The 12,088-nt window shown below is 40.7% G+C and overlaps 1 protein-coding gene across 4 annotated transcripts in view; it reads right to left on the reverse strand.

Moving 5' to 3' along the window:
- Positions 1-213: 213 nt before the first annotated feature.
- Positions 214-12,088, reverse strand: part of LOC306648662 (uncharacterized protein) — a 32,237-nt gene continuing 20,362 nt past the window's right edge. For 3 of the 4 annotated variants that reach the window (XM_079118877.1, XM_079118878.1, XM_079118880.1), the window contains exons 7-8: positions 11,563-11,658; positions 214-5,495 (exon numbers count right to left, since the gene is read on the reverse strand). In XM_079118877.1, coding sequence (XP_078975003.1) covers positions 2,998-5,495; positions 11,563-11,658 — 2,594 coding nt within the window. In that variant the 3' untranslated portion in view covers positions 214-2,997. The remainder of the gene's footprint in view (positions 5,496-11,562; positions 11,659-12,088) is intronic. The other variant, XM_079118879.1, reaches the window with a different exon arrangement.

The following is a 12,088-nucleotide window of genomic DNA, read 5'->3' on the forward strand; positions in this document are numbered from 1 at the left end:
TAAAATTCCTTGATAGTTCCAAAATATGGCCAGCTCTGTGATGTTGATGGGTCAGCTCTTAGTGGAGGGTCGTTCTTAATCGAATGCCAGATAACATACACAGAAGAGTAGAGACTGAAGTAAAGAATATTTTTGCCAGGAACTTGGCTTGTTCTGCTAGGATTTGTTAGACTGTTGAATTGAATTGCCAGAAAGTAAACTGGTATTGGATTCTTCTTTTCTATTTTTTTTTTTTTTTTGCAATAGTTATTTTAAGCATACCACTGGCTTCAAATTCCTCCAGGATCACCTTGTTCAGGGCGGGGGCTGGTGTGCTGGAGGACTTTCCCCAGTGTTCATGCTGTACTTCAGCTTTGGGCATCCTGTACACTTGTGCCAGGGAGGAATCTCTGTCCACCTTCTTCCCTTTTCCCAGTGTAGCCTACTGTTACTTGTCACCAGGAGCAGTCTAGTCCAGGGGTGTCCTAAAAACTGAGACCACATAAAAACAACAGGGACCCCATGCACTCTGGGGAGCAAAACTACATACCACTAAAATGAGGCAGGTGCTCTCTTTCCTTGGTGTGAGTGAAAAAAGCAGGGATGCTGTCACCTTGTGAGCACAAGACTCGAGTCTAACCTACCTGGACCTTTTCATTTCTATGAACAAAAATTGCTTTGGTTTAAGCAACTCTGAATTTTCTGTTACTAAGATTGTAAAGACTTTTTATTAATAAAACCACCATGAGTTCTTGATCTTTCCTTGGAAGTGATGATTGCAAAGACATGCATTAGAAGCCCTGGATTTCTGATGGACAGTGATTCCTGAACCAGCACCTCAGAGATCAGCTGAACTAGTGCCCTGGTCACCCTTCATCAAGCAGAGGGAAATATGACCCCCCAAAAAATACGATGCATCAACTTACTCTACTGAATTATGTGTGGACATCCCAGGTGACACTGAGACCAAAAGAAATCTCACAGAAATACAAAGTTGTTGCATCAAGTATCTAATTAATCTGTGTCCTCAAAAATTCCCAAAATGTAAAAATTAAATTCAGGGGTTTTATTATTAAATTTAGGCCATAATTTCTTAGAATGAAATAAAGCATATAAATCATATCACAAGTTCTTAAATACAAGGGCTAAAATCTCAGGAGTTGCTTCTAACTTGGTAAAACTGGTAAATGTCCATTGTACTTTTTAAAAGCAAACTGCAAAAAAGAAAAAACTAAGATTTTTCTTGCCGAGGAAACTGCTATATACATAATGATGAATAATCTTTCAAATATTATCTATAAGTCTGTATTGGAACACATATCTATATAAATTTAAATTACCTGGATATTATGAAGGCACAACACACATTTTCACTAAACAATATGTATGATACTAAGGTGTCGTTTTAGAGACATTTCATACTTTCTGTAGCTCCACAGTATAGGACTATAAAGAAACTTATCCAAATTCCTATTAATGAATAATTTGTTGCATTTTTAAAAGTACCATCATTGTAAATCCTCTGTCACTGTTAAAATTAATCGTAATTATCATCCTAGTATTTCCAGGTGAGTATGCACATTTTGCATTTTGCTATAGTCACATACCTCACATTTCCATCAACAATGGACTGCACATTTGAAGACAGTCCTATGAGATTATATTGCTTGGTGAGGTTTTGGCCATCTTGGTTTGTGTTCAGTAATGCTATGATGTTCACAACAATTAAACTGCTCTACATTTCTCAGAATGTGTCCCTGTTATTAGGTGGTACATGACAAGTATATGCAGGGTTTGATATACACTGGATGAGAAATTTGTGTTTTTCACTCCCACCAACAAAATGCATTGTTCTTGAAAATAGAGATAAGCAAGTAAATGGCAATACTGTGCTAACAGCCCTGGTTAAATGCTTTTTAAAATTCAAGATCTTCCCCTTTGTGCAAGTGCGGAAAGTGTGGGCACAGAGAACTTCAAGTTCTTCGAGCTTGTCACTTAACATCCTGTTAAGTTCCTATGAAGGTCTGGATTAGACAACACCAACACTAAAAAATCGGTCAGATGAAGTGGATTTTAATGAAAATATGGATAGTGAAGAAAAAAGCCATTATAATTCTGACATTTATTTAAAAGTACTTGTTATCAGTAACCACTACTGACACTTTCCAAATGTTAGAGTAAAACTCTGCCTTAACATAGGGCAGAAGTAAAAATGCAGCATTCTGTTTTTGAAAAGTTAACCAGAAACAGTTTATCAGTTTGTACTGTCATTTAAAGCGCACACTTGTGTACACACACACACGGAGGAGGGGGAGGAAGCGGGAGGAAGAGGGGAGACTGGGAGACAGTGCTGCACTTAAATTGAGAGTATGCTGCATAGAAAGAGAACAACTATGAAGAAATGTCGCATACCCCTGTTTAAGAGGACAAAACGTGGAAACCAGTCCCAAAAAGGTTACAACCAAATTCATGTTATTTCAAATTGCAATATTGTTTGACAGTCTACATTTCAAATATTTACTTGAGGTGATACTAAGATTACTTGTGGGCTTCTTCCTCCAATTCCATTTTTAAATGAAAGTTTTTGAAATGAGCTTCATAAAATTTTCAAAGGTTATACGTTTATATACTTTTACTCATTCAGCAAAAATTACTGAGCACCTACTCTGAGTTATGAAAGGTCATGGTTTTGTAGACTCCGCAATGAGCAAATTCCTTTCCTTCATGGGCTTACATCTTAGTGGGCTCACCATCATCCTGTTAAGTTCCTGACCTCACTCCCATTCTGTAAGCCCTCACTTCTGTGCAATGACTTTTTAAACTTTTGACAAAATCTGCTAGGAGCCCCTCTCATCAGAGGCCTCTGCTGTGTCATCTCCTAACCATCATAAATGTTGCTACTGGGGGGAAATTACATTTTCACTTTTAAAAGCATTTTTTTTCCCCACTAAAAGAACTCTAGCGATTAGGAAATTTCATCTCCCATCTGGGGACTTCAAAACAAACCAGAACATTATTTTACAGACCTTCATTTCTATGTAGGTTTTCTGAGGAAGGATAATCCTTACCATATTCTTCACTTTTATAGAATTTGTCACCGCTATGGACTCTTTGATGAATGAGAAGACCTGAGCTCCAACGGAAACCCTTGCCACATGCGTCACACGTGTACGGTTTCTCCCCCGTGTGCACCCTCTGATGAGCCTGCAGGTTTGATCTCTGGCTGAAGCCCTTCCCACACGCCTCACATTTGTATGGCTTCTCCCCAGTGTGGACCCTGTGATGGGCTTGGAGGCTTGAAAATCCGCTGAAGCCCTTGCCACACTGTTCGCATTTGTAGGGCCTCCCTTCCGTGTGGATCCTCTGATGTGCCTGAAGGCGTGAACTCTCACTGAAGCCCTTGGTGCACATCTCGCATTTGTATGGTTTCCCTCCGGTATGGACCCTCCGATGTGCTTCGAGGCGTGAACTCTGACTGAAGCCCTTGCCACACATCTCACACTTATACGGTTTCACTCGAGTGTGGACTCTCTGATGACCTTGTAGATAGGCCCTCTGACTGAAGCCCTTCCCACACACCTCGCATATATAAGGTCTCTCTCCCGAGTGGACACTCTGATGACTCTGAAGATATGATCTCTGGCTGAAGCTCTTCCCACACGCCTCACATTGGTACGGCTTCTCCCCTGTGTGGACCCTCTGGTGGGCCAGAAGAGTTGAGGCCTTACTGAAGCCTTTGCCACACTCTTCACACTTGTAGGGTTTTTCTCCTGTGTGAACACGCTGATGAATTTGAAGATTGAAGCTCCAACTGAAGCCCTTCCCACACTCCTCACACTTGAATGGTTTTTCTCCAGTGTGCACTCTCTGGTGGCCTTGAAGGTGTGAACTCCGACTGAAGCCCTTCCCACACTCCTCACACTTGTATGGCTTCTCTCCAGTGTGAACTCTCTGGTGGCCTTGAAGGTAGGAGTTCCGGCTGAAGCCCTTGCCACACTCCTCACACTTGTAGGGCTTCTCTCCCGTGTGCACTCTCTGATGGGCTTGCAGGTATGAGCTCCGACTGAAGCCCTTATCACACTCCTCACATTTATAAGGTTTCTCTCCTGTGTGGACTCTCTGGTGAACATTGAGAACTGATCTGTGACTGAAGGCTTTGCCACACACATTGCATTTGTATGGCTTTTGTCCACTGTGGACTCTCTGATGGTCTTTGAGTTTTGAACTCCAGTTGAAGCCATTTGCACATTCCTTATAAGGTTTTTCTCCCATGTGAATTTTCTGACGGCCTGGAATATATGAGTTGTGACTGAAGCTGTTACTGCATACGTAATGCTTGTAAGATCGTTGCCTAGGGTAGACCATCTGAAAGTCCTGATAATGTGAGGCCAGGTTGAAGTCACTGCCACATTCCTTAGGATTATAGGGGTGCTCTTCCATGTGAACTCTATGCTCAATGTTAAGATCTGAACTACAAAAGGAATCTTTCCCGTATTTCACACCTGTGAATAGTTTCTCTTCAGAGTGAGCTTTCTGATGAGCCTGAAGACATGAACTCTGGTGTAAAACATTCCCATTCTCATACTCCTGCGGTTCCTCCCTAGTATGGACCCTAAAAATACTACTAAGGTCTAAGCTGTAACTGAAGGATTTCTCATAAAGTTTGTACCTCTGGGGTGTTTCTCCTGTGTGGTTAAGCTCACAAGTGTCAATAGAGGAGAAACTGGTAAAGTTCTTTCTGTGTCCTCCACACTTGCATGGTTTCTCCTCTGTACACTCTCTCTGACGAGACTGCAGGTGTGACCGCTCAACACCTTCATCTCCCCTCTGAACACCTGGATGTACATGAAGAACTGACCTGTAGCTACAGTCTTTTCCACATGGACTATACGTGCAGGGTTTCCCTTCTAAGTGGAGCTGCTGATGAACTTGAGAGCTGCAGTCACTGTGGAAGGCTTTTCTATACTCAGTACATGGGCAGGGCTTCTGCCCTCTCTGAACTGAGTCCTGATTAAGTACTGACACCATCGTGGTATCGTCCCCACAGTGATGACAACTGCCATCTTTTCCACTTCTGTGTACTTCCAGATTATCAGTGTGATGTGAGATCCATCTGACACTGTCACACCTACAGGAATTATTTCTTGTGGAAATCTGTTGACATTTACATTGATAATTATGTGACTCTGTCAGATACATTTTCCTCCAACACTGCTGGTCTCTCAAAGATGAAAATTCTTGATTTTTTACATACTTGGAATCATCCCCCACCTGAGTTAATATGTAGTTCCCATCTTCAGAAATCTGAATTGGCATTTCTGTCCAAATCTGGTAGGGGAAATCACCTTGTTTTTGCAGTTGGAAAGTCTTCCCCTGAAAGTGTTTTGTGGACTCCGGATCCCTGGTTAACCTGCCTGCATCTTGTTGCCAAGTCTGACAAGAGAAAAGCTCTTTGGGGGGAAAGTAGCTCAATCCCATTTCTTGAACATTCTCTGACTTGGGTTGACTGCTGCTTCCTATAAAGATAAAGAGAATTCAGACAAGTGTACAAGTGAATGCTTTATTCAGAGATTTTAATATTTTATTCTTAGGTCGTAATGTAAAAAATCCATGTCACTACTTCTAAGAATACTTAGAAAATGCCTCTTCTTAGGTTACATTAGGCATATAAATAGGATCCACAACATTCAGACTGTTTACATGTCTGAAAATCAGAGCTTTAACACAACCTGGTGAGCAAATGATGGTCCTGTTTAAAAGGCCTAGTAAAACCATAAGCATGCTATCATGAGTTTACCATGGGTTTCCTGGAGAGCCAAAGGAAGAAAGAGAAGGGGATATTCTTTTTTTTTTTAAGTTTAAAAAATTTTTTTTTTGTTTTAGGTATAGGTGGACACAATACCTTTATTTTATTTTTATGTGGTGCTGAGGATTGAACCCAGGGCCTCATGCATGCTACTCGAGCGCTCTACCACCAAGCCACAACCCCAGCCCCAGAAGGGGATATTCTTAAATTGGAAAGAATGTAGCTGCAAATGGACAGACAGTGCTTTTTGTTCTGATAATAACTTTTTCTTACTTTCTCTGGCATATCAGCACTGTGATGCTTCTGTTTGTTTATAAGGAGACTGGGAGTTAAATGCTGTGCCCAAGATGGTCTGTAGATCTTTCAACTATGCTTGAGGCACCATATGGCCCATCTTTAATGAGCTATTTATCTGTTTTTTGTTGTTGTTGTTGTTGTTGTTGTTTTGGTGGGGCGGTGCTGGGGATTGAACCCAGGGCCTTGTGCTTACAAGGCAAGCACTCTACCAACTGAGCTATCTCCCCAGCCCCAGCTATTTATCTTCATGAGAATAATAAGCTCTTCTAAGTCACTGTTAGTCATTAGGAGCTTTAAATCCTTTCAAAAGATATTTCACAATTACTAAGTGCAGACAAGAATATGAAATGCTCTTGTAGGATTCAACTCAAAAGACATCAGAAAAAAAGGGGGTACAGAAGGCAAGCACAGCCAAGTCTCATGGCACCTGGAAGGTGTCTTCCTAGGCAGCTCATCAGCCAGGAACAAAACCTAATGAATACCAGCTCTCATTTGTATCATTTTACTGGATTAAGACTCTAATGTTCAGGGAGTCTGAGACATCGGAAGAGATGAAGACAGGCATATTTGCATACAAATGGTCTGTTATCTAGTATTTAAATATTGGATTATAAACAAACAGTAGATCTTCATATTCCAGTGAGAAGTACCCTAAATAAAACTGGTTAAGCTAATAATATGTACTAATTGTTGAACTAATAATATGTACTTGGCAGCACAATAACTCTCCAAGTTATTCAGAAAAGAGGTATAAATATGAGTATTATCTGCAAACACAATAATTCTTTCTTACTTCTTTGTTTGTCTCTCTGTGCAGGAATATATTATCCACAAGGACAAACACTTGCAGTCTGCACTGCATTATCCTCACTCCTACAATGGGGCCCAGTGACTGATGAATAAACCAGTTTATATCATTCTCACTCACTGAACAAAAAGGGCATGGACCTATAAGCTACTTTTCATGGGAAAGGACCTGGTGATGGCAATTTTGCAGGAAGCTGAAAGTTATAGGAGAGGCAGGGCTACGCTCAGGGTGACGCTGCTGGAGAGGAAAGCAAAGGTCACAAGAATCTCTTGTGGATGAAATGAAAGGAAGTGACCCCAAAAGATCCACAGGCAGGAGTTATGGATTGAGGCCTTAATTTTCAGAGTTACTTTTAAAATAGCATATTTTTGAAAAATTTTTTTAGTTGTAGATAGACACGATGCCTTTATTTTATTTATTTATTTTTATGTGGTGCCGAGGATCAAGCCCAGTGCCTCACGTGCCAGGCAGGCGTTCCACCATTGAGCTACAGTTCCAGCCCTAAAAGAGCATATATTTTCTTGAGCAAAATTTCAAGTGTAATACCTACCCTATCCCCACTTTAAAACAAACAAAAGGAATAAAGAAAGGGCCCAGGGATGGCCCTGTGCCGTAGGCTCTGGGGTCGTGCACTGACTGTGGGAAAACACTTTGAGGCATCTCCATAACTACTCATCCGGGTACTTTCAAAACTCAGTTGTTGATGCCTCTGCCTTCTCAAATGCAAAGCTTTCAGCTGTTACATTAAAATTTTATCTCCTAACAATGAAATGCTGTGACATAGGAGGTATGTCAGATAAATATATAGCTTGTGCATGAGAAGTTTGGGTTTCTAGCTAGAGTTAATCATAATGATACAGCTTTGTTTCAGTGTCATCAAAACTACCCACTACAGGGCTGGGGGTTGTGGCACAGTGGTAGGGGGCTCGCCTAGCACATGTGAGGCACTGGGTTCGATCCTCAGCGCCACATAAAAATAAATAAATAAAATAAAGGTATTGTGTCCACCTAAAACTAAAAAAAGTTACCCACTATACATCTATAAAGATACAGTTCAATACGTCAAGTCTCTTGGGACTGACGTGTCTCAGAACATGAAAGCAACTTGACAAAGTCCAATTTCTTACAAAGCATCTATTTCAATACAAATTAGTGCAGAGTTTATGACAACAATCTCTTAGAGTATGTAGGAGATTAGAGCTTCTCTTTGACCAGTGGTTTTTACAATGTTAAAAAAAAAAAAAAAAAAAAAAAAAACAGGAAAAAAAAAAAGGTGCTTTCACTCAATGCTCACAGGAAACAGCGCACCTTTAACAACACTAACTTGAACTTCCTCTGATCCGTGGTACAAACCAAAGCACTCTGTCACTTCCTTTCCACGTCTCCACATTTAAGTTCTATTTTAACATCAGTGGTAGAGTGCTGATGAGAAACTGTGCTGAGTTTATAAATAAACTTCATCTGATGGAGAAAATAAGCTCAAGAGAGCACCGAAAGACCTCATCTGAGGTAAAATGGTTGAGAATTTATTTCATAGTAATCCTGCTTGAGCATCTAGAGTTTGACAAAGCCGAACAGTCCAGCGTCTTAAATCGATCAACTCAATAACAGAGCCGTTCTGTCATAAATAAATTCCAAACAATTCCTATACATTTAATAGTCATAATGAACTGAAAGAAACAAATTTTGGTTATACTTTCTTTTTTCACTTCTGTTAGAAGCTCCTCAAGAACATCAGCTTGGACAAACAGCCAGAGATGACCCACATTCTGCTGACGCCTTCAGGCAGGAAGAAAACCTGAGGCCTTCTGGGGGCAGCACGAGGCACAGCAATGGATGTGACCAGAGCCCCCTGAAGCTGCTGTGCTGGCTGCTGGGCCACACCAAGGCCAGACTCCGGCTCCTCCACTTTCCACCCTCCATTCAGAGGGAACCTTTGGAAAGTTCTATCTTTCTAATCCTCTATGCTAACAAGGGTTGTGGGATGCAACTCTGGGTCATAAAGCTGCCACCTCTCACAGTTTTAACTGTTCACAGGGAGAAATACAGACTATCTGAAAACAAGAACAGGCTCGTGGGGAGAGGCAGAGGGAGTGAAGTGCAGAGAGCAAAGACTCGCTGGATACTATAGCATAAAATCGGCCTGCCTACCACAGCCTGAGATCAGATGTCAGAACCCCTGTCAATGCAGATGATCACAAATGGCACAAAAAATTGTAAGAAAAAATGTTCAAATGTGCAATTTAACAAACAGATGTCATATTTCATTAGCAACATGCCATTTTATCCATATCTTCTTTCTATCTGAATGTAGTTAATGCAAATGTAGAACACTTTCTATTAAAAAGGAAATTATGAGGGCTGGAATTGTGGCTCAGAGGTAGAGCTTGCCTCCCACATGTGAGGCATTGGGTTCGATCCTCAGCATCACATAAAATGAATACATAAAGATATTGTGTCCATCTACAACTAAAAATTTTTTAAAAAAGGAAATTATGTCAAAGAATTATTAACACTAGATCAACATCTGAGAGACATATCTAAGACAGCATAAAATATTTATGAAAGGTTGAGTTAAAAGTTAAAGTGAAGGGCTGGGGGTGTAGTTCAGGGGTGCAATACTTGCCTTGGAAGTGCAAGGCACTGGGTTCTATCCCCAGCACCACAAAATAAAAAATAACTCATTTTTTTAAAGTTAAAGTTTAGTTAATGTTAACATATAAAGTTAAAATTGCAGCAACTGTTAACATGGTGGTATTTGATATCTGAATTAAGTCATAAAGGAATTAAAATTAATGAAGAAAACAGCTGATGACAATTATCTGATAGAAATGAAAATGTCTTTGTTCCATGCCAGGTAAAAGATGCTAAAAGATGCAGAATAAAGAGGAGGAATCCTTACGGGTTGTCTTTTCTAATTCCCTGTTCCTCTTTTTGCTTGGAAAGATAAGGAGATCAGACTAGAAGAAAGACAGGAGAAATCTGGCTCAGAGCATCTGTGAAAAATGGGTTAGTGTTATGAAGCTAAAGAGCTTCAACACCCAGGGAGCCTCATGTGTGTGGCTAAAAATGCTTTGGTCTTAACTGAGGAGGAAGTTCCTCTGCTGGGTTCCTAAAAGGTGCCCAAATGGAACCAGCCTCAGGATCCCTCAGGACACCAGAAGGGTCATCAGAATTACACCAACGGTGGCACTCTGGGATTTATGTGCACACCGAGGCCTATGCATGTCCAAGCTGATCTTGGTAATAAGCATGCGGCAGTTTCTCTCAGTAGCTGAGCAGAGAAAAATCTCCCAAGGTGGTACAATTTCATACTGTATTGTTTTTTCTGAGCTCATCACTCTCCCTCCCGCCTTACTTTCTGTTATGGTTTAGATATGAGGAGTCCCCAAAAAACTCATGTGTGAGATAATACTAGAAGGTTCAGGGGTGAAGTAAAAGGGTTATGAGAGCCTTGACCCAATCAGTGCATTAATCCATTTATTATTATTAATCCATTTAACTGGGTGGTAACCCCCAGGCAGGTAGGGTGTGGCTGTAGGAGGGGGGTCATTGGGGGCATGCCTTTCGGCACTCCCTGTGAGTGCTTCCTGATTGTCTGTCCTGAGGTGTTTTCTTCTTCCACACCCTCCTGCCATGATGGAGTGCCTTACCTTGGGCCCAGAGCAACAGAGATGACCATCTGTGGACTGAGACCTCTGAAACCATGAGCCCCAGATAAACTTCCCCTCCTCTAAAATTGTTCTTGTTTAATAAACGTAAGAACTAGCCAGACAAAAAGGCTGACTAAAACACCTTCCTCCCTTTTTTTCTTCATTCCTTCTTTTTGAGACAGTGTGTCAAAAAAAAAGTAGTGTCCAAGCTACTCTTGAATTTCTGGATTCAAGTGATCCTCCTGCCTCAGCCTCCTAAGTTCAAAGACTACAGACAGTGCCACTACACCTGGCTAATTCTTATGTTTTTTAAACATTTTAAGAAAAACAAAGAATATGCCACACAGAGTATAAGCAATCGGCAAAGCCTTAAATATTTACTCTCTGGACCTTCAGAGAAGACATTTGTCAAATCCTACTCTCAAGAAAGTACTGTGCCATGTATGACCCTGAACCTTAACCAAAATGGAAACAAAAATTATGGAAATTAAACAATTCATTTTGAAATTTTCTTTTTTTTTCTACCCAGGAGAATCCATAGCTACAAAGTTGTGACAGTGACTTCTTTAAAAAAATTTTTTATAGTTGTGTATGGGCAGAATGCCTTTATTTTTTTTATTTTTATGTGGTGCTGAGGATCAAACCCAGTGCCTCACACATGCTAGACAAGCACTCTGCCACTGAGCTACAGCCCCAGCCCGTGATAGTGACTTTTGATGTCAGTCTTAAGGATTCAAGAAACATTAAATGTTTGGACTCATATAAATGTCCAACTTTAAAATTCTACCTCAAGACATATTATGTGGTAGAGACTGTTTAGGTGAGAGAAGAGAACAGAATGGGAAGATTCAAGGGGGTGAGAGGCAGAGACCGTAGGGTCTGGCGGGCCACTGTAAGTACTTTAAATTTACCATCTGTGAAATGGGGAGCCACTGCAGATTCAAGCACAGAACTGACATTTCCCGCTTCGTGTTCTAAAGGGGCCTGCTGGCTGCTAGATCCTGCTGCACAGGTCTCACCTGCATATTCACCTCTTTGAGTTTTTGTCTCCAACATCAAAAGCTTTTCTTCTCTCTCCAACTGGGCTATCAGGTCTGGTTTGAAGGGCTGATGTGCTGTAAGAAAGACAAGGAGGGCAAAATATTTAAGTTTGATGATGTCTGCTTCGTTAAAACTAGATTGAAAGGTATACTCAAGTACGGTTCCTTCCCACATTCCTTCCCACCCGTATATGAGACTAATCTCATGACTTTCTGACTAATCCTTCCTTCCTGTTTCTTCTTATAAAGATAAGCAGATATACATACCTTTACCTATTTTCCTCTTTCTTACATAAATTGCAGTATGCTGTTAATGTTCTTTTGCACTTGGTTATGTTTAGGGAAAAATTCCTCAGAAATGGAAGGAATAATTCAGAATAAGGGAAGGGTAAATACAGAGTTTAGCTGGATGCTGTCTGGGGTTGCCCTCCTTAGGCATAACATAATTTTGCATTCTTATTTTCAATTAATGAGAGTGATTTCCTATAGCTATATCCCGCAAAAA

The sequence above is a fragment of the Sciurus vulgaris genome (genome assembly GCF_902686455.1).
Source record: "Sciurus vulgaris genome assembly, chromosome: 17".
Lineage (NCBI taxonomy): Eukaryota > Metazoa > Chordata > Mammalia > Rodentia > Sciuridae > Sciurus > Sciurus vulgaris.